Genomic DNA, 26,034 nt, shown 5'->3' with positions numbered 1-26,034 from the left:
GTAAAGTTTTTAAATTAATCAAATGAGACATCAGCTAGTCTCTGAAGAAAATGTACCATGTTTTTACTATAGTAAATAGTTTAACGATAGCGTTTGTAATTAAACCACAGTAGCCAGAAATTTAGGCTATATATAGTTGTCTCAATGAAATATACTTTAACATCACAAACCATAAAATGTCATTATACTATAATATTCATTTTCATAACAAGTAAACACAGGTCACAAGTTAACACGGGAACATTTTCTTGATGTAACCAGCTACATAATGTCACGCCAAAAGTAAAATCCTATTTGAATCCAAAACTCCGGAGTTGAATCAGTGCTGCTCGGTAGTTCAGAGCCTTCGTTACTGGCGTCTCAAGGCGCGACTGCTTTTAGCGCACGTGTTCGAAACCCCTGCCAAACAGACATTTTTTTCTTTCTTTCTGTAATTCAGCCTCTACGGGCGATCATACCATTAATTTGTAATCATTACAAGAATACCAAAATCGTGTAATGAGCAAGTGTGCGTTTATTAGACAGTTTAATATCACGTCAGTTTGAGCTTTCAGAATCGGCGAATCTGCTGCGGTCGTCCCATCACATCTGGAGCGGAGACCTGACCCAGGAAGTTGGTCACCAGATAACACGGAAACCAGTTAAACCGTAACACCGGAAATGGAGGATGAAATGGTTGATCTGAATAGTGGAAGCAATTCAAGTAAGAAATGGAAAGTGGTAGATACTCGGAAAAGAAAGAAAAGCTGGGTACAAATTTCAGAAACGGACAGTGAAAAGGGAAATCACCAGGCAAAGAGGAGGAAAGAGGAATATAAGGTATTTTCTGAAGTTCGCTTCTGACTCTGTTAATGTCATTAACCCTCTGAAACGGTTGTATGCTCAATCCCAGAAGAAAAGTGTGATAACGGGGATTCCAACTGATGTTTCAATTGAGAAAATCAAAAGAAATACAATATAACTGGGGCAGCAGTAAATGATGTCAGACGGCTCAAGTGCATCAGAAATAATGAAAAGACAGACAGTCTCTCAGTAGTGATAAACTTTGATGAGAACAAATTACCCGAGAGAGTATATTTAGAGTTTGTGTAAGATCATTCCTCCGCCGCTAAGATGTTATAACTGCCAGAAGTTCGGTCATGTAGCGCAGTGTGTAGAGGCAGAGATGTGCGCGATGTGGAGGGGATCACGAGCATGTTAATCCTAAATGCTGTGATTGTGGAGGAGAGCACAGTGCAGGATATGGAGGATGTCAAGTAACGAAAAATGCAGTGAAAGTCCAAAATGTCAGAGTGGCTGGAGGAATCTCATACGCTGAGGCTCTAAAGAAAGTAAAACAGACACCCAAAGTAATAGAAACCAGGACAACAGAACTACAACAAAAAACAATGTCGAAAGAGCAAAGTAAAGAGAACGAAGTGAGTCTATTTGTAACGTTCATAGCAGATGTGGTGAACTGCTCCGCCCAAACTGAAAGCAGGACCGAGAGAATAAAAAGCATTAAGAGCTGCTGAAAAGTACTTGGAGTTTGAAGATGTTACGGTAGATATGATAAACGATAGGCTTAAGATGCAAACAGTAAATAGTCAGACAGTAAATAGTCAAACATGTGGTGGTACAATGGTGATGACAATATCCATAAGTCATAAAGTGGTGGGGTGATTTTAATGCACACAGCTCATTATGGGGGAGTACTAACACAGATTATAATGGAATGATTTTAGAAGACGTGCTAGATTGGGGAGGATTAGTATGTATCAATGATGGAAGTTAAACAAGAGTTGATTTGTCACAGGGAAAATAATCAAGGTTAGATTTGACACTAGTCTCTGAAAGTTTAGCTGGAAAGTGTGATTGGAAAGTTATAAATCAAAGTACAGTTGGTAGTGATCATTTTCCTATTAGTAGTACAATTGGGTTAGATATAGCACAAACTGTGGTGGAAAGAATGCCAAGGTGGAACTTTAAATCAGCCAACTGGGAAAAATTTAAGGAGTTATGTCATAACAGAATGTCTGAATTTAATAATTCTATGGAAGATGTAAAAGTTTTTAATTATAAAATATGTGAAGTTCTCCAGAGTACTGCTGAAGAAGTACGGTAATAGGAAAGAAGAAGGCTGGTAATAGGAGGAAAGCCATTCCATGGTGGAATGAGGAGTAAGGCAATAAGTAAAAGAAATAAATGAACTTTTCACTTAAGAGAGTAAGAAGATAATTTAACTATAATGATTTTATTAATTATATTTTATTAATTATTTATTAATTATAAAAGAGCACAGGCCATAGTGAGGAGAGTCATTCGGAGAGAGAAACTATTGGAGGTAGATATTAACATTACTGAAGTATGGAGTATGATAAGAAAAATGGGAGGAAAACAAAGAAATGGTAATATGCCTGTTTTAGTATATAACGATAGACTAGTAATATCAGACAGTGGAAAAGCTAAATCTAAATTTGGATTTAGATTTATCGGCCAACATATCGGTAATCGGCTTTCATTTCTAAAGAATTAACGGTTATCGGTATCGGCCAAAATTTTCATATCGGTGCATCCCTAGGCGAAACACAATGGACTCTGTGTTCTGCCTGGAAGCTGAAATAAGAAAGGCACAAGTTAACAAGGAAGTGTTAGTAGGAGTATTTTTCGATGTTGAAAAAGCATATGACATGATGTGGAAAGAGGGACTTTTAATTAAATTAGAAAGAATGGAAATAAAAGGAAGAATGTACAATTGGATCAAGAGTTTCTTGTTTAAAAGAACTATTCAAGTTAGAGTGGGTTCTGCATTTTCTCACGATTTATCCAGTAGAGAATGGAACACCTCAAGGAAGCGTTAGTAGTAGTCCTATTCTGTTCAATCTAATGATTAATTATATATTTACACAGATAGACATGGGTATAGGAAGGTCCTTGTATGCAGATGACAGCGCGCTGTGGAAAAGGGGGCGCAATGTGGGGCATGTGGAGAAGTGTATGCAGACTGCTGTTAAAATAGTAGAGAATTGGGCTAAGGAGTGGGGTTTCTGCTTCTCTGTATCAAAAACTCAGGTTTTGTTTTACAAAAAGGAAAACCAATCCAAGTATGAATATTAAAATTGGAGCAGATGTCAGTAATTAGATTTCTCGGAATGTGGATGGATATTAAACTGAATTTTAGAATTCATATCCAGAAAATGGTTGACAAATGCAAAAAAGCAATACATGTAATGAGGTGTTTGGCAGGAGTTGAATGGGGAGCATGTCGTCAGTCTCTTAAAAGAATATACTGTGCACTGATAAGAGCAGCTATTGCTTATGGTAATATGGTGTACAGTTCTGCATCTAAATCACAACTTTTAAAGATTGAGGCAATCCAATCACAAGCACTGCGAATATGTTGTGGAGCTCCAATAACAGCAGTACAAGTAGAAATGGGTGAAATGCCTCTGGAAATTAGAAGGCTCAAGTTAAAGATGGGGTACTGGATTAATATAAAAGGTCATTTAGATAGTCATCCAGCTAAGAAAGTTCTGAAGGATTGCTGGGAATATGAGTATAAAAAACTGACAAGTTTTGGTTGGACTGCCAATGAGGAGGCTCAGAGTATGGGATGGTGTGACATTGATATAGCTCCTTCTGTGCCAACTTCAGCAATTTCTCCTTGGCTTTTCCCTGTGCCTGTAGTGGATATTCAACTATATAAAGAAAAACATAATAAGGAAAAAAGTATATTAACAAATATAGCAGTGCAGCAATACATTGAACAAACATATTATAGCACAGTACAAATATACACGGATGGCCCTAACCCTAACCCTAACCCTATCTGGAATAACAGCAGCAGCAGTTTACATACCCAAATTCAAAGTCAAAATATCAAAAAGAATATCAGATCATATATCTGTTTTTACTACAGAGATTATAGCAATATATCTAGCTCTTCAGTGGATAGAAGTACAACCAATAAGATCAGTAATTTGCACAGACTCCCTTTCAGTTTTAAATAGCTTGTTAAGTGGAATTGCAACAACAAGACAAGATATGATATTTGAAGTGATGCAGGGTTTATTTAGAATAAGACAATCTGGACTTATAGTGAACTTCATGTGGGTACCATCACATATGGGTGTGGAAGGAAATGAGGAGGCTATCTGGCTAAACATGCTTTGAAACATGCACAAATTGACATTAAAGTGTAAATGAGTAAAACAGTAAGTAAAAGGGTTAATTGCAAAAGAAATAAGAAAGAAATGGCAGAAGGAGTGGGATAGTGGAATAAAAGGTAGACAGAAAGAAGAAAGTTTGGCAATAGAAAAGATGACGTTTTAATGTCAAGAATGCGTATACTGTTTGTTGAATCAATGTCTGTATAGAATGGGGAAGTATGAAAATGGAAATTGTGATAGATGTGGTCATGCTTAATCAATAGAACGTGATGTGTATGAAAGAGCAAGATCTCAACTTATTCAAGCATTAAGTTCTTTGGGTATAAATAATCTGTCACCTCAGGTTCTGTTAGGAAATGGCCCAACACAATCAATTGCATTTCATGAATTGTTTTCTTAAAAGAAACAAAACTGATCAATAGAATGTAAGATCATCAGTATTAAATGAATTCAATTAAAGTATTAAATTAAATTAAATTTATTAAATTAGTTTTTTTTTTTTTTTTGTATTTAAATTTTCTTTTTTTTCTTCACTGTCCCCTCCCCATTGTCATTTGTGGTATTGGTTCCCAACCTCGCAATCATTATGCGCTCCACACTCCTATCCAGTAGGTGGCGGGAATGCACCATTCAATTTGGTCTGCAAACCGCCATTAACACCAGAAGAAGAAAAAGAACAACGACGTGAAATATGACGTCTGAAATATAACGCAAAGTAACGTTAGCTACTACTGTTTGTGTTTCAGTTGGATTAGTGTAATATCGTGCGTCAGACTATGAAACGTAACTTCCGTGTTTGCACCCGTAAGTCCAGACCCGGAAACATGTCTAATAAAAGACAAATATGTCAAAAAACAAGAATGGGTCGGTCAGAGAGCGGACATATTCATGTCCTTTCAAAGAAACCCAGATTAGACGCAGTAAGTTGCTTATGGTCATAATCAAACTGGCCCAGACATTTAACGTAGAAATAGACTTTCTATGGAGCTAGAAAGTCCATCTTAAGATAATAGATGTGAAGGGGTAAAAAAAAAAAAAAAACAGCTGAAACCAGCCTAAGATTGACTGGTTTAAGGTGGTCTCCTAGCCTGGTCATAGCTGGTTTGCAGGCTGGTTTTAAAGGGGTTTTGATCACTTATTTAGCTGGTCAGGCTGGGAGACCACCTTAAACCAGCCAACTATGCTGGATTTAGCTATATTTATTATTTTTATTTTATTCTGCAGAACGTGGTAGCTGGTTTCTATAGGTTCAAGCTGGTAGACCAGCAATAAACCAGTTACCAGCTGGTAATTCCAGTTTAATCAAATGTTTAAATAATTAAATGTTTTTTTTTTTAGAAAGAATGTAGTTGACAACTAGATAAAAATTAACAACCATGTTCCATTGCTGGATTTTCCAACAGGATTAGAACTGAAAGGTAATCGTTCTTTCTCTGTCAGTGCTCAGGTCTGCAGGCAGATGTTCCTCTAGCTGTGGTTGAGGAGATCCTCCTGAATCTGCCTGCTCATCAGGTGGTGCGAGTCTGTCGTCTGGTGTGTCATGAGTGGAAGGAGCTGGTGGACAGTGCTGCACACTGGAGAGTGCGCTGTCGGAGAGAGGGGATCCAGCCATGTGATGCTTCCTTGTTTTACTTCTTAACTAAGAATCGACGTAACTTGCTCAAGAATCCCAGAGCAGAAGGTGATTCTTATCAATATCTCTGATATACTATTGTAGTTTTTATAGATTATTTGAATTTACTGTTTTTATATTTACTGTTTTTGTTTTATTTTAGTTGAAGTTGTACTAATTTTGTTCTGTTTTTGTCATTATTAGAAGTTTTTCTGATGTCTGTACAGTTTTTATTAATTGTCAGTTTTAGTTTATTTTAGTACTAAATGAAAATGAGAAAGGTTGCCATTGCAAGTAGTTGAAATAAAAGTTTTTAAAATTTTATTTCAGTTAATGTTTATTATATATCAATGATCTTTTTTGTGGTTTCAATTTTAGGGTTGGTTAATATTAAACCCTGATTTACATAAATATGTTTGACCAATAAGTGTCTTCAGAAAGAGCTTTGTCTTTGTGTCTGGAGCTTCCAGTACAGAAAGTACAAACATAGTGCAGACATGCATGTAATTTAAGGTAATGTCTTTATTAACGTGCAAATTTTTGTTTTAGTTAACATCTCTTCTCTGGTGTTCTTATAAGATCAATTTCAAGGATGGAAGATTGTACGGAATGGAGGTGACCGCTGGGTGGCAGAGGGAAATAGGAAACCATTTCCAGATGAGACAGTCACAAAATGTTTTGTAACATCTTATGGGTACATTTGATATTTGAGATCTTATAAGAACGTTTTGAGCTTATTTATTGGTCAATATATGATTATCAATTAATCAGCAAGCTGATCCACAAATGAATCACCCATTTTTGTCCTCAGGTTATGTTTAAAGCAACAGCTGATTGATTTGAGGAAAGAAGGCTATAGCGCTGCTTTCATGGATCAACTGCAACCTCATATCAAAATATCAGACTGGTGAGTGTTCACTCAAACTCTGATTTCATGATACAGTATCAGTGGTTAATATATCATGCCAGTTAATAAAGTTTAATTTGAGAATGTTTTGTGTGGTGCAGGTACGCACCACGCTGCGATTGTGGAAGTGTCTATCAGATCTGTGTGGAGCTGCTTGATCAGAAGAAGAGACCCATCAGTACCTTTGACCCTGAACCAGTTTTCTTTCCACAGTGGAATGATCAGAAGTGGTGTGAAGTGAGTAGAAGAAAAGAAAATGATCAATCAAACTAAAATAACTGTCATTCTCACCATATATGTATATTTTTTATTAATTTCAGATGACGCATGTCTTTAAGAATTATGGACCTGGGGTTCGGTTTATCCGTTTCACTCATGGTGGGAAGGATACACAGTTTTGGGCAGGCTGGTATGGGATACGGGTCACTAACAGTAGTGTGGAGATCTGTCCAGCTGAAGAGAGATAGTGTTTTACTGTCTGAATTTGTTCTGCTATGAGAAACGCTGCTATATGTAACTGAACTTAAGTCTCAGTGTTGCATGCGATTTGAAGTCTCTATCATGATCATTCTGTATTTGTATTTATTTTTGGACTACATATAAACAGCTAAAACTTGATTTATATTTAAAAAGGCCTCTTGGCCCTCCTTTCTTATTTATCACTGCCTTATTATCGCTGAATTTGTTCTGCTACCGCTCTCCTGTTCTGCTCTCCGACCGCTGCCACAACGCCAGGGCCCAAACCCTCCTCCATCGGCTGTAGGTGAACCAAAAACAACTGATAACAGCTCTCAGTGATATGTGTCGGGTCCCTGCTATATTAGTAGCAACATTCACAAATGTTCACAGAACAAGTGGGAACCCAGTGTGCCTGTAGCCTTCTATATTTCTGTTTTATCACGTGATAGAAAGTCTAAGGCCTTCTCAAGCCGTATGGCTGACCCATCTAATCTGCGGCCTTTAATGCACCAATCTAAGATTGCTGTAGAGACAAAATGTAATTCCATCAAGTTAGTATTTTTAAACATTCGCTCACTAAAAAATAAATCATTTCTGATCAATGATTTAATAACCACAAACAACCTGGATTTTATGTTTCTAAATGAAACATGGCTTGAAGACAGCTGCAGTGCAACAGTCCTCAATGAAACAGCCCCTCCTAACTTTAATTTTACAAGTGTCTGCAGGACTGTTAGGAGAGGTGGAGGTGTAGCTGCTCTATTTAAAAATGTTTATCAATGCAAGCGTCATTTGGTCAGTATTTGTCCTTTGAATACCTAGGTATTGTGCTGAAAGGTGCTCCACGCATTCTGTTTATCATTATTTACAGGCCTCCAAAATACCAGCCTTTGTTGAAGAGTTCACAGAACTGTTATCAATGATTTCCTCAGAGTTTGACTGTTTAGATAGATAATGCAGAAATCAAAACTGCAAAAGAAATTATAACTGTTTTAAACACTTTTGATCTGACCCAGCATGTGCATGGACCCACACACAATCGTGGACACACTCTAGATTTACTCATCAGTAGAGGTCTAAACATTTCATCCATTGTTGTTAAGGATGTAGCACTATCTGATCACTTCTGTATTTTCTTTGATATATTGATCTCTGTTACCACTGAATCTAGATCTGTCTCTGTCAGAAAGAGATGCATTAACGAGAACACTAGTGCGCTATTTATGAAGGCTATGTCTTTAACACCAAGCATTTCTGCAGACTCTGTTGATCTTCTCCTGGATTCATTTAACTCAAAAGTTAAGAATGTTATTGATGATATTGCTCCGGCAAGGGTCTGCAAGAAGAATGGCAGACAAAAATCACCATGGAGAAAATCAACAGCAGTTCAGAGTATGAAAAGACAATGCAGAAAAGCTGAGCGGATGTGGCGGAAGACAAAACTTGAAATTCACTATAGCATGTATAAAGACAGCCTTCATGCTTTCAATGTGGAACTAGCCACAGCTAGACAGACCTTCTTCTCAAACCTTATAAACAGTAACTTAAACAACTCTCGCACTCTTTTTGCTACTGTGGAGAGACTGACAAACCCCCCCAAGTCAAATTCCCAGTGAAATACTCTCCGACAGTAAATGCAATGAGTTTGCTTCCTTCTTTTCTGAGAAGATCAATAATATCAGAAAGGTGATTGGCATATCTAGTTATGCAGAGGTCACACAGATTTTACTGCAATTTCAAAAAGAAGTGACTATGTCCGTTTTTGAAGCAATTGATAGCAAAATTTTGAAAGAAATAGTACAGCACCTTACATTGTCAACATGCTATCTTGACACACTTCCCACATCTTTTTTCAAAAGTGTGCTTAACTGTTTAGAAGCAGATCTCTTAGAAGTGGTGAACGCTTCACTTCTTTCTGGGACTTTTCCAAACTCCCTGAAAACTGCAGTTGTTAAGCCCCTTCTGAAAAAGCGCAATCTTGATAACACAATGTTGAACAACTATAGACCAATATCAAATCTTCCTTTCATAGGTAAGATTATTAAAAAGGTAGTTTTTAATCAGCTGAACAACTACTTAAACTCAAATGGATACCTGGACAATTTTCAATCTGGTCTCCGAGCACATCATAGCACAGAGACCGCGCTTATTAAGATAATAAATGATATTCGCTTTAATTCTGATTCAGGCAAAATATCAGTTCTGGTACTACTAGATCTTAGTGCTGCGTTTGACACTGTTGATCATAACATACTTCTAGAGAGACTGGAAAACTGGGTCAGGCTTTCTGGGATGGTACTCAAATGGTTCAGGTCATACTTAGAAGGGAGAGGTTATTATGTGAGTATAGGAGAGCATAAGTCTAAGTGCACGTCCATGACATGCGAAGTCCCACAAGGCTCAATCCTTGCACCGCTCTTGTTTAGCCTGTATATGCTCCCACTAAGTCAAATAATGAGAAAGAGCCAAATTGCTTATCACAACTATGCTGATGATACCCAGATTTACCTAGTCTTATCTCCAAATGACTACAGCCCCATTGACTCCCTCTGCCAATGCATTGATGAAATAAACAGTTGGATGTGCCAGAACTTTCTTCAGTTAAACAAGGAGAGAACTGAAGTCATTGCATTTGGAAACAAAGATGAAGTTCTCAAGGTGAATGCATACCTTGACTCTAGGGGTCAATCAACTAAAAAGCAAGTCAAAAATCATGGGGTGTTTCTGAAGACAGACCTTAGTTTTAGTAGTCATGTCAAAGCAGTAACTAAATCAGCATACTATCATCTCAAAAACATTGCAAGAATTAGATGTTTTGTTTCCAGTCAAGACTTGGAGAAACTTGTTCATTCCTTTATCACCAGCAGGGTGGACTATTGTAATGGTCCAAAGAAGACCATTAGACAGCTGCAGCTCATCCAGAACGTTGCTGCCAGGATTCTGACTAGAACCAGAATATCCGAGCATATCACATCAGTCCTCAGGTCCTTACACTGGCTTCCAGTTACATTTAGGATTGATTTTAAAGTACTTTTACTCGTTTATAGATCTCTAAATGGCCTAGGACCTAAATACATTGGAGATATGCTCACTGAATATAAACCTAACAGACCACTCAGATCATTAGGATCGAGTCAGTTAGAAATACCAAGGGTTCACACAAAACAAGGGGAGTCTGCTTTTAGCTATTATGCTGCCCGCAGTTGGAACCAGCTTCCAGAAGAAATCAGATGTGCTAAAACATTAGCCACATTTAAATCCAGACTCAAAACTCATCTGTTTAGCTGTGCATTTGTTAAATGAGCACTGTGCTACGTCCGAACTGATTGCACTATGTATAATCACTTTCTATTCTTAAATGTTTTAAATTCTTTTTAAATCAATTTTTAAATCACTTTGTTTTTATTGTTGTGATTATTATTATTTTTAATTTCTTGTTATTATTATTTTTAATGACTATTTCACTTCCTTTTATGTAAAGCACTTTGAATTACCACTGTGTATGAAATGTGCTATATAAATAAACTTGACTTGCTATATGTAACTGAACTTAAAAGCCTTTATGAAAGTTATAAGTGCATCTCTCAGTGTTGCATGTGATTTGAAGTCTCTATCATGATCATTCTGTATTTGTATTTATTTTTGGACTACATATCAAGTTTTAGCTGTTTATATTTCAAAAGGCCTCTTGGCCCTCCTTTCTTATTTATCAATGCCTTATTATCGCTAAAACATTGTGTTACACTGAGAAGGGATAGTTCTCCCAAAAATAAAAATTCTGTCATTAATTACTCACCCTCATGTCGTTCCAAACCTCTGTTCATGCATGAGCATACGTCATGGTACTCTCGTGAACGGGCGTCAAAGACTGACACAGAAGAGAAGAAATTATCGAATAAAGTAGTTATTTTTGTTTTCTTTGCGCACAAAGTATTCTCGTAGCTTCATAACATTACGGTTGAACCACTGATGTCACATGGACTATTTTAATGATGTCCTTACTACCTTTCTGGGCCTTGAACATGTCAGTTGTGTTGCTGTCTATGGAGGGTCAGAAAGCTCTTGGATTTCATCAGAAATATCTTAATTTGTGTTCCGAAGATGAACGAAGGTCTTACAGGTTTGGAACGATATGAGGGCGAGTAATTAATGACAGAATTTTCTTTTTTGGGTGAACTAACCCTTTCAACAGTCATTCATGTTTTGTGTTAATAAGGAGGACCATCATTAAGAACTTCAGACATGTTCCCCTAACATGACTTTATCTCTATCCACATTGTCATCATTTTTGAATGCTTATTTTAATGTTCAAATGCATATATGCAACTGCTACTGTTTGAAAGTATTGCTTAAAACTAAAGTATTGGGGGAGTGAGCTAAAATGTAGCAGTGGGAAAGACGTATCGGCCCCCTTAATTAATTTTCATCATGTGACCAAATATTTAAAAAGAGCCGATCTTATACAGCTGCACATGTTAGAGAAATAACATGACAAAAAATGATTTTGATAATTTTTTCACTCTATATCTGAAAATGTATATACTTGGGTATATAAAAAGGTATATACTTTTTGGCAAAGTGGCAATGTATAAAACCATGTATATTTTTGTCACCACATTGAAATAATATAGATATTTTTTAAAGGAAGATAGTTTCTGTATAAATATTTTTCATACTTTTATTTAAAATTCAAATCTCTCAGATATTCCCCAGTGACTCAACTTGACATAACACAACTTACCCCTAATGTGGGACAAGACATATTCACATGGCTCTGTAAAGTCTTCTAAATTAAGCTGATGACAGACATCCAGACATAAATTTACTTAAAAATTTTCCTTCCTTATTAGACAAATTAAATAAAACGTGGCACAGCTTAACCCACTCTACCCTACCATATATGAATATCTTTGTTGTGAAGCGTCATTAAAGTCTTCAAGGCACTATAATAAAATTTGCACATATATCATCTCATTATGTGATATGAGTACCAAGGTAAAAGATAGGGGGAAAAAAACCTGTTGAGTAAAAAGCTACTGTTACTTTCCTGATAAAAACCTGTACAAAAATAAAACAATCCTATTGGTTTACACCCAGATTTGTCTTTGATGATGCATCTGTGTCCAGTTCATAAAGCCACACATTTGCATGTCTTCTGGGATCCTGGAGGCTCTAGAGCTGCTAATATCGCCTCATCAAATACGTTCTTGAGTCCTTTCTGTAACAAAGGGGAAAAAAGTGAATTGCTTTGTTATACAAATAAAGAAAAACATTTAAAACTTGGCTTTATAAACCGAGCACAGTGACAAGCATACCCACCTGCGTTAGAGCAGAGCATTCAACATATTTCACAGCCTTTAAGTCTCTGGCTAGTTTTTCAGCTGTCTCTGGTTTGATTGGCTTTTGTTTGTTTTTTGCAAGCCTTGCAATAGTTACAGGATCATCTCGAAGGTCAATCTGAGTTCCAACCAGCAGAAAGGGGGTTTTTAGTTTCTAAGCCTGAAAAAAACCTCACCTGCCTGTGTTGTGAATTTTTCTTGTTCAGAATAAATCGCACTAAGGAGGTTTTGAATTCAGATAGACCTTTATTAACAAGTTAACAAAAGGCCGAGTAGATGTTCGAACAGCACTATTGAGTCTTGTCTCAAACTCATATATACATCCTGAAGTTTTCACAGCATTCCATATATGCATCGTTGTATTTTTGGACAGTTATCTTTTACCATATATGAGTTCTGTCATGTATGCATTTCTAGGTCCTGATTAGATTCTTTCCATATATGAGTGACTCTCTGGCCCTGAAAAGTTCACTCTATTCTAGGCTCACTGCAGCCCTTAACAGACAGTTGCTCAACACAGTCAAACCAGATAATAGTAGGCATAATTCTATGTATTATATTAGATAATAGTAGATACAAATAGGCATAATTCTATGTATTATATTAATTCAAGATGAATGAAAATCTTCTACACCTGTAGCCCTAGTAATTCTGAAGACCTTGATTAGCTTGTTCAGGTTTGATTAGGGTTGGAGCTAAACTCGACAGCGGCACTCCATTACCGACGTTGCCTACCCCTGTTCTATATCGTCCTAATGTACAGTGAGGAGGAGATTTTGAGTGGCCAAAGACTCTCCAAGGATCACAGCTGGAGAATTGTAGAGTTTAGTTGAGTCTTGGGGTCAGAAAGCCCCCCCCCCTTTTTTTGCAGCAAACACTCAAGATGGGTTTGGTGCACACAGGGATAAAAAAAGTACCCCATGTGTACAATTAAATATACTGCTGTATCATTAATTTTGTGGGCCTATTTTTCTGCTGGAGGTCATGGACATCTTGTTTAGATACATGGCATCATTGATTCAATTAAATACCAACATATAAAAAATTAAAAACTCACTGTCCATGCTAGAAATCTGATAATGGGCCGTGGTTGGATCTTCCAACCATACAATAATCCACAAACAAACATTGTTGTGTCTCGGAGCCAGCAATGATAGATTTCTTCAATGTGATCAATGAAGCTCGAAAAGCAGAGTTCCAGATGTCAAAATAAGACTTTATTAAACAAAGTAACAAAGCCGAGATAACGGTCACCGCATCTGAAATCTCTGTCTGTCGGGGGATCCATTTTATACCGATCTTTCTACCCAAAATTAGTAGTTCCAGTTTTTAATTGGCTATTCCTGTCTGGTTTGCCACAATTTATTACTAGCCCACCTGGTCCATTTTTTAATGGTGGAATTTGGCCAGATCCGCCATTTTTAAAAAACTTTTATTTTACGGCCTCCTATTGGTTGGACGTGATCCCATAAGACATACATCAAGCTTGTTTACCTGTTCCTATCATATTCTGGAAATCACCCAAAGTTCATTGGGTTATTTAAGTTCACCAGTACACTCCAATGGAAAATACCAGTACTGCCCAATGCATGGCCCTTTAAGACTCACAATCTGTATTAAGACATCCAGTATTGGAATAATTCAGCATATTGATCAGTACATGGATTACATTCTTGAACATACGTCATATTTTAAGTAAGATATTACCATATTGAGTAAATATAATATTAAGTAAAATAACACAATAACATCAAAACCAAAACAAAAATGGGTCACTGAGAACAAAACCAAGCTTCTGCTGGCCGTTCCAGTCCTCTGACCTGAACCCTATAGAAAATGAGTGGAGAACTGAAGAGAAGAAGCACCAACATGGAGCTGTGAATCTAAAGGGTCTGGAGTGATTCTGGATGAAGGAATGGTCTCTGATCTCTTGTCAGATGTTCTCCAAACTTATCAGGCATTATAGGTGAAGACTCAGAGGCAAAAGATATCTTGACCAGCTGACCTTCAAAGAGCACATTGCAAAGACTGCTCGATCTTGCAGGTTTGCACTACACAACATCAGAAAGATCAGGCCCTTTCTGACAGAGCATGCTGCACAACTTCTTGTCCAGGCCCTTGTCATTTCTAGGCTGGACTACTGCAATGCTCTTCTGGCTGGACTTCCATCAAACACAATCAAACCTCTACAAATGATTCAGAATGCAGCAGCACCACTGGTCTTCAACGAGCCCAAAAGAGCCCATGTTACACCTCTCTTTATCTCCTTGCACTGACTACCGGTTGCAGCTCGCATCAAGTTCAAGACATTGATGCTTGCATATAGAACAACCACAGGCTCAGCACCCGCCTACTTCCACTCACTATTACGAATCTACATCCCCTCCAGAAGTCTGAGATCTGCTAGTGAGCGACGCCTCGTGGTACCATCACAGAGAGGCTCAAAATCACTCTCCAGAACATTCTCGTTCACCGTTCCTGGCTGGTGGAATGATCTTCCCACCCATATCCGGTGTGCTGGATCCCTGTCAATCTTCAAGCAACAGCTGAAAACTCATCTAAACTTAAAAAAAAAAAAAAAAAAAAACTTTCTCTTTATTTATTCCTTCCCTTGCTAGCTTGTACTTATTTGAACAATGCCTGAGACTTGGTGTTACGAGCACTTCCTCTGTCTGATTGTCTCTTCAAGATGAATCGCTTTATGTATTCCCCAATTGTAAGTCGCTTTGGATAAAAGTGTCTGTAAAATGACTAAATGTAAATGTAAAGGAGGTTGCAAAAAGTATGTGTATTAGAAAAAAACTTTTATTTCATAATGAGATTATGAATGTGTATTAGAAAAAACTTATTTCATAATGAGATTTCTCTCCCTTATTCTCCAATGAAAGGTTTGATTTTTGTAAATTTTTTAAATAAAAGATCAAAAGGATTAATGACAGATTTATTTTCACAGCCGCCTTTGATCATATTTACCATGGGTATAAATAATTTTGAGCACAACTGTGTATATATATATATATATATATATATATATATATATATATATATATATATATATATATGCTACACTGTATATTACACTGTTAAAATTAATTTAGAAATTTTTGAATGAAACATTTAAAACTTAAACACAGCTTGATTTATTTATTAGACCATTATTATATTGCTCTGATGTAATTTATTGTAGTCTAGCTGCTACCAAGCATCTTACTTTAATTTACTGACAGCACACTTAATAGCTTGCACTGCAATTGTTATTGCTTCAAATATAGCATGTTGTCAAAAGAACTGTTGTACATCCACACATAAACCAGCGGCTAAATAACTACAGCTAAACAGATGAACTTCATTTCTTTGTCCACCAGATGACAGTATACCATGCACCATAGTAAGTAATAATTAATGACCCTTATGTCATTAATTTGTTTAATTTTAAGTAAGATAATACCGTATTCAGTAAATATCATAATATAGAGTAAAATAACACAATAGTGTCCGACAGTTTAACAGAATTACCAGCCTGAGTCGAGCCCGTCTTTTTCTCCCTTCTCCCAAATCAGATAATACTGTTTCAGCTATTAAAATAGTTCAGTTTTGTATGTAATGACAAAGTGACTATATTTAAATAAGTTTTTTCTTTCTTAAAGTAACGGCCAGCAGCAGACCGGCAGGCTGATCATAGCCTATGTTTGATCAATTTAGCCTTCTCAAATCATCACGACTTGCCTAAAATAAAATCTATAGATAGGCCTGTACTAAAACAGTTCAAGCATATATAACAATGTTTAAACGTTAAACCTAGATAAATGTGCGCTGTATCCAATAGTTTGTGTGGAGAGTCGAAGCTACAGCGCAGGACATGGAGGCACCAGCGCAATCAATTGCATTACGCCGTAATTTTTGCTCATAAACGTAAGAGTAATACATCATTCGGAACTGTAAAGGGTCTACTTTTATTTGTGCGCACTCACAATATCAACAAATCTTGGTCTCTTGGGTCTCTGTCTTGAACCCAACACGGAAGTGACTTAAACTGCAGTCCCATAGACAGTCCCATAGATGTTAAAATACCCAACTTTACAGCAGAAAAAAAAAAAAGTTTACAGCCTGGTACAAAAAGTGGTTTTGGTCTATATAGCTAATTTTGCCCTTCATGACAACTGTGTGGGGGGTGGATTTTTTTTTATAACTCATCCTTTTAAATTATATTAAGCCTTAAACTTCTGCATAATTAAGGGCGTGGCCACTTGAGTGACAGGTGGATTGCTGCTGCTGTCACCACTGTCGCGTTAGGTGGGCGTGGTTTCAGCGACCAGCTCCACCCAAGTCCCGCCTTTTTGCTCATTTTTGATTATCGAAATTCGATTAGCTTCAAAAACACGCTTCAGGAACCTACGGGTGACGTCACGGACACTACGTCCATTCTTTGTTTTTGTTTTACAGTCTATGACAACAACACGTGATTCCTAAGGAATATATTCATTTTCTGACCAGAATCATGGGCCGTTTCTCAATACCAAGTACGCAAAGTTCGGACTTGCGTCCTCGGTAGTTCGGACTTCGCAAGTTCGACTCGGGAGTTCGCACTCCTGAGGATGGAAGGACACAAGTCCGGTAATTCTACAAATGGAACAGCAGCGTACTTGATAACGTCAGTCAGCTCGCCTAAGTTATCTACACTGTATTACAATACGACGAAATACGATATTAAACACCACTGCTTCTTTTTGTTTTCATTTAAAATATTAATAGCCACAAAAATGTAAACGCATACACTCATTACAATAAAACGAAATGATATCAAACACCACTGCCTTTTCGTTTTCTTCAAAATATAAAATACAACCCTCTTTTCGTTTTCATTTTAAAAATATAAAACATTAATATACGTGGTTTAATATGTGCACATACTCTCACTATGTATAATAAAATTAAATATGACAAGCACAACTCTGCATTTTTTGTTAAATGTCAGTTTTAATGAACAATATAGCCATCATAAAAGTATAAAGTATAAGAGACTTATGTAATAGGAAATAAAGACAAAAGCAAACAATTCAGTCACCTTAAAGTAAGCGCTGTATTACGATTAATAAATAAATAATTTATGAAACATATGAGCACTGAGCGCCCGGTGATCGCATGGAGCTCACGTCTCCGAAATCGGCGAAACAAATTTTCAAATAATTTTCAAAAATCTTTATAAATAAACCGCAGATTTGAGTTTTAAACAACTACATTCTCGCCTGAAATACTCTTAGAATGACATTTCATGACACAATAACAGTAATATTTTGAAATTTTGCAAAATTTTCCCCTCCGCCATTAATGCTCGCTGATTGGTGCGAAATGCATTCCGGGATACCTGGCTGCCTCAAGTTCGCACAAGTCACTTCTTCTTCTTTTTGCGTTTAATGGCGGTTGGCAAACCAGCTTAAGGTGCATTTCCGCCACCTGGGATGGAGTGGTGAGGCCTTGATGAACGCAACTATTATATTCTAAACAAAAAAAAAAATAAAATAAATAAATAGGGGAAAAAACAAACAAACAAACTAACTAAATTCTTCTAATCAAATCAGTATCTCTCAAATATTTAATAGGAAAATCATACACCCTTAACTGTTTCTGTGCATTCTGAAATATATTCTTAACTGAAATGTCACTGATTTCCTTATCTCTTAGTTTTTCAACAAACTGCTTTCTTTGACGGTTATATGCCTCACAATGTAAGAGCACATGTTCAACTGTTTCTGTTATTCCACAGTAATTACAGCAATCTGACTCACTTTTTCCTATTATATGCAATGAATAATTAATGTTAGAGTGTCCTATATTGATCCTGGTTATAACAATATCTTCTCTTCGGTTTCCATATACCTTTCTTTCCATCCCCACTTTATGTTGAATACTAAATAGGTGTCTCCCTTTTGACTCTTTATTCCATACATTTTGCCACATACTTCCAACTGCTGTTTTAATAATACCTTTTACTTCTGTTTTACTTAAAGGAATTTCTATGTCAATCTCTTCTTTTCTCAATGCTGACCAGTTTATCTACCTCCTCATTCCCTTCTACGCCTACATGGGCAGGTATCCATAGAAACTCTACTCTTACTCCTGTTTGATTTATTCTATATAAATTATGTACAATTTCATAGAGTATATCCTGTCTAGCTGCTGATTTACCACTACTTAAACTGTTTAATACTGAGTATGAGTCTGAACAAACTACTACACTTATAGGATTAATTTCTTCCACCCACTGCATAGAATTGCCATCATTTCTGTTGTGAAAACAGATACATCATTAGATAACCTCTTAACAGCGCTATATTTAAAATAGGGTATAAATATGGCAGCTGCTGTATACCCAGAATCTGGATTTTTTTACCCATCAGTATATATTTGAATACTATTGAAATAGTTTTGTTTCAAATATTGATCCACTACTATTTCTTTAGGCATACACCTTTCCATTTTGTTTATTTCAAAATGCAACTGGAAATCTACCATTGGCATTTGGAACAGCCAAGGGGGTATTATTGGTATTGCTAATGTTGGGCTTATTTTTATATCATTAATTCCTATCTTCTTAGCATCTGCATCGGCATTCCATCCAAAACTACTATAATTTACATACTCATATTCCCAACATTTTTGTAATACCGTACATCTTTGACTGGATGGGTTTCTACATGCCCCCTAACAGAACACCAGTATGCCATCTTTAACTTAAGTCTCCGGAGGTCTAAAGGCAACTCCGCCATTTCCACCTGCATCGCTGAGACTGGCGATGTTCTAAACGCCCCACTTCCTATTCTTAGTGCTTGAGATTGAATACCACTTACTTACTTTAACATACTGTAGATATTGATGCCGAACTATATACTATGCTGCCATAATCAATCATAGGTCTAATCATTGCACAATATACTCTTTGCAATGCCTGTCGGGTTGCACCCCAATCTACCCCTGCCAAACATCTTAAAATATTTATTCCCTTTTTACATTTATTTGTTACTTTCTTAATATGTGAAGCGAAAGTTAGGACTTTTCCCAACTCCCATATCTTATTAAAAAACTCCAAAATAATGTTCAGAGATACATCTGAAAGATGTTTTATCATTTCATAACATATTTCAACTTTTCCTGGCGATGTATGTTTCACCCCGTGTAACACCTGCTTTAATTCATACATTGTAAAATCTGTATCCAATGTGCCTCCAGATGGCACTTTTCGAACCAGCACATTAGGATTCTCTTTCAAAATTTGTTCCCTTTGTACTTTCATACTTTCCAATATATTATTATTACTATGAATCTTAATGAAAGTTTCTACTAACTCCTCTGCCTTTTCTTCATTAGTCATTATATTTCTACCCTCTTTTGTTAGAACTGGAATACTTTTATACATTTGTTTCCCACCCATCTTCCTAATCATATTCCACATATCACTTATATCTATATTTACACCAATTTCATCACAGAATTGTCTCCAGTAATTTCTTTTAGTTATCCTTACTACTTTTCTTACCACTGCCTGAATTTATAAAATCATCAAAAGAATGTGATTTTTTAACATTTCTTAAAGCTCTGTTTCTGGTTTTAATTACTTCACTACATTTTTCTGTCCACCATGGTACAGCCTTTTTCATTCTTACCCCTTTACCTTTCCCTATTATCTCTTGTGCTGAACTACACAGTATCATATTTATTTTATTATTAGTATCCTCTACATCTTCAAAATTAAATTTTGTACTTATCATTTTACCTTCACATACATCCTTAAACTTATCCCAATCTGCAGCTTTAAACCTCCATCTAAGAATTTTCTTTTCTTGGCATACTTCATTTTCTATTCCTATACTACATTTTATAGTATAATGATCGCTTCCCATACTAGTATGATCTAAAACTTCCCATTCACATTGCCTAGCTAAATTATTAGACACAATAGTTCAATCTAAAACTGAATTACTTCCTCTCACTAAATCTAATCTTGTTATACTCCCATTATTTAGACACACTAGGTCACTTCAATCTAAAATTTCTTCTATCACATTCCCATTTTGGTCATTATTTGCACTTCCCCACAAAGTACTATGAGCATTAAAATCACCACACCATACTATGTTAATATTATCCTCTCCTCCAATATTTTTCAGCAAATCTTTATTTAATCTTTTACACGGATTATAAAAATTAATAAATCTTATATTCTGATTAGCATTTCTTACATCAGTCACTACTGATTCATATTCCTCATTCACTTTAACCTCCCTATATGCTACTCATAATTTAATGAATGTTATTACTCCTCCTCCATTTCCTTCTGTCCTATCTTTGCTTACTGCTTCATATCCTTGAACCACAAAATTTAAATTAGGCTTTAACCACGATTCTTGTACACATATTATTTGAGGTTTAACCTTAAAATCATCTATCCATTTTTTTAATTCTTGTCCATTTGATATTAAACTTCTTGCATTCCACTGCAAGATTAAAAATACCATTATGAACCTCCACATACTATCTGGGGGTTAGTAGCATGCATTTTCAGTTTTTCATTTATCTGTTCTACTATTATTCCTTCTACATTTAGATACTTTTCTGCCGCTCTTAAGATTATTCTTGTTCTTTCAGTTCTACTCCCAGTCTGTGCCGAGCAGTTAACTACTTCTACGATGAACGTGACAAATGCCAATTTATCAGTCATGAACTTACTTTCATTTTCTTTTCCCTGATTCGGACGCTCACTTCTCCTTCTCGAATATGCAACTGTTTCTACTGCTGCTTCCTTTTTTCCTCTCATCTGAACTATCTTGATTGCCTCCGCTTATGTTACTCCTTCTGTTATCTTAACATTTTGAACCTTCACCGCATTTTTCCTGATCTGACAATCTCCATACCCCGCACTATGTTCTCCCCCGCAATTGCAGCATTTAGGTTTCACACCTTCCTCACATTTTCCATATTCATGATCCCCCCCACATTTAGCACAGCGTTGCTTCCCTCTGCAAACTATAGCCACATGTCCATATTTTTGGCACTTAAAACACCTTAGTGGGGGTGGAATGTAAGGTCGAACTACATAGAGTATTTTTAGTATTTTTGGGATTTATGAGCTTTCCGGCAATTTTTCCTCATCAAAATGTAACATTTCAGAAAGACTGTCCATCCTCTCTTTGTCTCGAGTATATTTCAGCCTCCTCGCATCTATTACTTTTGCTCCTGAAATGCTTGTCTTAATCGTATCTACTGATACATTCGTTGGTATTCCAGTGATAACTCCTCTCATCCATTTCTTTTCTCCCAAAACCTGACTAGATACCTTTTGCCCTAATATAGTCTTAATCCCAAGAGCAGCCTTTTGTTGTTTACTGTCTTTGCAGAATATTATCATTTTTCCATCTCGCAACATCTTAGCACTTTCAATATTCCCTACCATTTCCTTCAGTGACTTAGTCAATTTCAAAGGTTTCAAATTACTTGCTTCTTCCGACATAAACTTCACCAGTACCTTAAACTCATCCTTTCTTGTTCTTAGCTGATGACATTCTCTCTCACTTTCTGTTCCTGATGTTTGGCTCCACTCTTTTCTTCTCTTCCGCTTATCTACTAAAGTCCACTTACTACTTCTGTTCCTTTCATTTCCCCCGCCATCTATGTCCTCCAAATCCAGATCATTTCCGGACTCTACTCTACTCCACTTCCGTCCATCTTGGCCTCAGTCACAACCCAGTGTTGCCAACTCCCCGGATGCATCCTTGATAAAGGGGGCGGAGCAAGAACACATCCGGGGATTTGAACTGTACTTGGCTCGATGTGAACTTTGAATTGGAACAGTACTTGGGCGACGACTGATGACGTTTCACAAGTCCACAAGAACACAAGTACAGACAAGAACGCATATTGAGAAACGTGAGACTAATGGAATCTCTAAACCGGAAAGAAGTATGTATGTAACGGAAATGCTGGTGTGAGCCGTCAAGACGCGTACTGTCAGACATATTCCGGTTTACCAGAAACAGATTAGAGTGCTGCCGCAGCTAGAGTCGTTATCACTGATAAAACAACGATGTCTGGGTCTGAAATATAACGCAAAGTAACGTTAGCTACTGTTTGTGTTTCCGTTGGATTAGTGTAATATCGTGCGTCAGACTATGAAACGTAACTTCCGTGTTTGCACCCGTAAGTCCAGACCCGGAAACATGTCTAATAAAAGACAAATATGTCAAAAAACAAGAATGGGTCGGTCAGAGAGCGGGCATATTCATGTCCTTTCAAAGAAACCCAGATTAGACGCAGTAAGTTGCTTATGGTCATAATCAAACTGGCCCAGACATTTAACGTAGAAATAGACTTTCTATGGAGCTAGAAAGTCCATCTTAAGATAATAGATGTGAAGGGGGTAAAAAAAAAAAAAAACAGCTGAAACCAGCCTAAGATTGGCTGGTTTAAGGTGGTCTCCTAGCCTGGTCATAGCTGGTTTGCAGGCTGGTTTTAAAGGGGTTTTGATCACTTATTTAGCTGGTCAGGCTGGGAGACCACCTTAAACCAGCCAACTATGCTGGATTTAGCTATATTTATTATTTTTATTTTATTCTGCAGAACGTGGTAGCTGGTTTCTATAGGTTCAAGCTGGTAGACCAGCAATAAACCAGTTACCAGCTGGTAATTCCAGTTTAATCAAATGTTTAAATAATTAAATGTTTTTTTTTTTAGGAAGAATGTAGTTGACAACTAGATAAAAATTAACAACCATGTTCCATTGCTGGATTTTCCAACAGGATTAGAACTGAAAGGTAATCGTTCTTTCTCTGTCAGTGCTCAAGTCTGCAGGCAGATGTTCCTCTAGCTGTGGTTGAGGAGATCCTCCTGAATCTGCCTGCTCATCAGGTGGTGCGAGTCTGTCGTCTGGTGTGTCATGAGTGGAAGGAGCTGGTGGACAGTGCTGCACACTGGAGAGTGCGCTGTCGGAGAGAGGGGATCCAGCCACGTGATGCTTCCAGACCACCAGATGACTGGCGCTTGTTTTACTTCTTAACTAAGAAACGACGTAACTTGCTCAAGAATCCCAGAGCAGAAGGTGATTCTTATCAATATCTCTGATATACTATTGTAGTTTTTATAAATATTTTGAATGAATTTTTATTTTTATATTTACTGCTTTTATTTTAGTTGAAGTTGTACTAATTTTGTTCTGTGTTTTTGTCATTATTAGAAGTTTTTCTGATGTCTGTACAGTTTTTATTAAGTATGTCAGTTTTAGTTTATTTTAGTACTAAATGAAAATGAGAAAGGTTGCCATTGCAAGTAGTTGAAATAAAATGTTTTTTTTTAAATATATATTATATTTTATTTCAGTTAATGTTTGTTATATATCAAGTAATGATTTTTTTTATGGTTTAAATTTTAGGGTTAGTTAATAATAACCCTGATTTACATAAATACGTTTGAACAATAAGTGTCTTCAGAAAGAGCTTTATTTGCCAAGTGTGTTTAAACACACAAGGAATTTGTCTTGGTGTCAGGAGTACAGAAAGTACAAACATAGTGCAGACATATAATTTAAGGTAATGTCTTTATTAACGTGGGAATTTTTGTTTTAGTTAACATCTCTTCTCTGATGTTCTTATTAGATAAACTTCAAGGATGGAAGATTGTAGAGAATGGAGGTGACCGCTGGGTGGCAGAGGAAAATAGGAAACCATTTCCAGATGAGACAGTCACAAAATGTTTTGTAACATCTTATTGGTGCATTTGATATTTTAAATCTTATAAGAACGTTTTGAGCTTATTTATTAGCTCAGTTATTAGGTCAATAGATGATTATCAATCAATCAGCAAGCCAATCCACTCATGAATCACCAATAAACTTTGTCCTCAGGTTATGTTTGAAGCAACAACTTATTAATTTGAAGAAAGAAGGCTACAGTGATGCTTTCATGGATCAACTACAACCTCATATCAAAATAACAGACTGGTGAGCATTCACTCAAACTCATTTCATGCTTCTGTATCTTAGGAGGGGAATTTCATTCTTTTGGTGATGAATTTAATACATTTTCTGTGAATGAGCCTTCCATCTAGGTCATCATATTCAGATTTAAATTTTTATGTTATTGCTATAGTTTTATTATAATTATTATTATTGCAAGAATCTGCATAAATTGTAACTTTGTTAAAAAAAAATCCAAACATGTCCAAAACCTCTTTGGAACATAAAGAATATTTTGAAAACCGTCTTGTTTTTGGACTGTGCTCCAGTGTCATTTGGACCCTGTTGACTTTCAGAACATATTCTTTTGTGTTCCACAGTTACGATGACAGAATTTTCATTTTTGGATGAACTGTCCCTTTAAATGCAGTACTAGTGTTACTTACAAAACAGGTTCTAATATGAAAGCACATTTAAGTAATGCCTTCTCTGCAGGTATGCACCACGCTTTGATTGCGGGTGTCATTATGAGATCGGTGTAGAGTTGCTTGATCAGAGGAAAAAACCTATCTGTACTTTTCAGCCTGAGAAAGTTTTTTTTGAACAGTGGAATGATGAGCTGTGGTGTCAAGTGAGTAGCATTATACTGACAGTCAAGTTATTCCCCTACAATCAAACTAACAGTCTAGGCTTCATTGTCTCTTTATTTGTTCTGCTTTATTTCAGATGACCCATGTCTTTAAGAATTATGGACCTGGGGTTCGGTTTATCCGTTTCACTCATGGTGGGAAGGATACACAGTTTTGGGCAGGCTGGTATGGGATACGGGTCACTAACAGTAGTGTGGAGATCTGTCCAGCTGAAGAGAGATAGTGTTTATATATATATATATATATATATATTAGTCTGCAACTAAATACAGGCATACACATGCACTTTTAGAAATGATTTCACTTAATAGAATAATCAGTTTACATAAGTGCAATAAATGATTCCAAATTACTGCATGTGAGTGATGGTATGTTCAACACTGAAGCTTTGAAACGTAATTAAAAAACGAAGCTTAAAGGTTTGGTGCTTGGTTAAAAGAGAGAAGTATTAAAAGAGACCTATTATTGTACACTTGAGGACTTTGTTTAAGCAGAACCAGTACAGATAACATCATACCTGCAGCAAATAATCCAGAGGTTTATGGTTTCCTACTGACTTCGAGGTGCAGTTCATTTTAATGTGTTGCAGTAAGATTACATGTTTAAAGTATTTGATAAGATGAGTTATTGTATATCCTTTTTTCATTTATCTGCTATAGCCTACAAATTTTGCATTTGTAACAGTTGTAAATGAATGTAAGAAATGTATACAGTGGAAAGGAAATGAATGAAACTGTAAGGGCTTTTGCGATCTTTGCAAATGTTTCCAATCATTGAAGCCATAATAAAAAAATACCATATTTACAGAAGTGCATGTGATGTGTTTCGTTTATTCTGCAGCCAGAAGTGTGATAACATTGTACCTCCACGAAGAGACTTCTATATAAGAGCTCACCTCTGCAGACTTCACTCCAAAACATATCTATTCATTTTACTAATTGATTTTAACGATATACATGGATAAAATGTGTATAGAAA

General features: G+C 36.4%; 1 protein-coding gene across 5 annotated transcripts; it reads left to right on the top strand.

Annotated features, from left to right (window-relative positions):
- Window positions 1-375: 375 nt before the first annotated feature.
- LOC131531527 (F-box only protein 6-like) lies at window positions 376-25,865 on the top strand. Of its 5 annotated transcripts, none has more exons than XM_058762340.1 (6): window positions 376-819; window positions 5,589-5,829; window positions 6,340-6,454; window positions 6,572-6,667; window positions 6,769-6,904; window positions 6,988-7,285. In XM_058762340.1, exons 1-6 carry the CDS (start codon window positions 661-663, stop codon window positions 7,132-7,134), a joined length of 894 nt encoding a protein of 297 aa, XP_058618323.1. In that variant the 5' UTR covers window positions 376-660; the 3' UTR covers window positions 7,135-7,285. The 5 variants fall into 5 exon arrangements, with proteins under 5 accessions (XP_058618323.1, XP_058618321.1, XP_058618324.1 ...); XM_058762338.1 differs by lacking the exons at window positions 5,589-5,829; window positions 6,340-6,454; window positions 6,572-6,667; window positions 6,769-6,904; window positions 6,988-7,285 and adding exons at window positions 23,293-23,554; window positions 24,108-24,222; window positions 24,356-24,451; window positions 24,902-25,037; window positions 25,133-25,865 and having other exon boundaries at window positions 427-819; XM_058762341.1 differs by lacking the exon at window positions 376-819 and adding an exon at window positions 4,820-5,068.
- Window positions 25,866-26,034: the final 169 nt, after the last annotated feature.

Source organism: Onychostoma macrolepis, chromosome 23 (genome assembly GCF_012432095.1).
Source record: "Onychostoma macrolepis isolate SWU-2019 chromosome 23, ASM1243209v1, whole genome shotgun sequence".
Lineage (NCBI taxonomy): Eukaryota > Metazoa > Chordata > Actinopteri > Cypriniformes > Cyprinidae > Onychostoma > Onychostoma macrolepis.
This window is presented reverse-complemented; position numbering and strand designations above follow the sequence as displayed.

Coding starts and splice junctions, on each gene's coding strand:
- LOC131531527 (XM_058762338.1), top strand. CDS start 661: ATGGAGGATGAAATGGTTGATCTGAATAGTGGAAGCAATTCAAGTAAG. Junction 24,223..24,355: donor TGTTTTGTAACATCTTATTG/GTGCATTTGATA, acceptor CTTTGTCCTCAG/GTTATGTTTGAAGCAACAAC. Junction 24,452..24,901: donor CATATCAAAATAACAGACTG/GTGAGCATTCAC, acceptor CCTTCTCTGCAG/GTATGCACCACGCTTTGATT.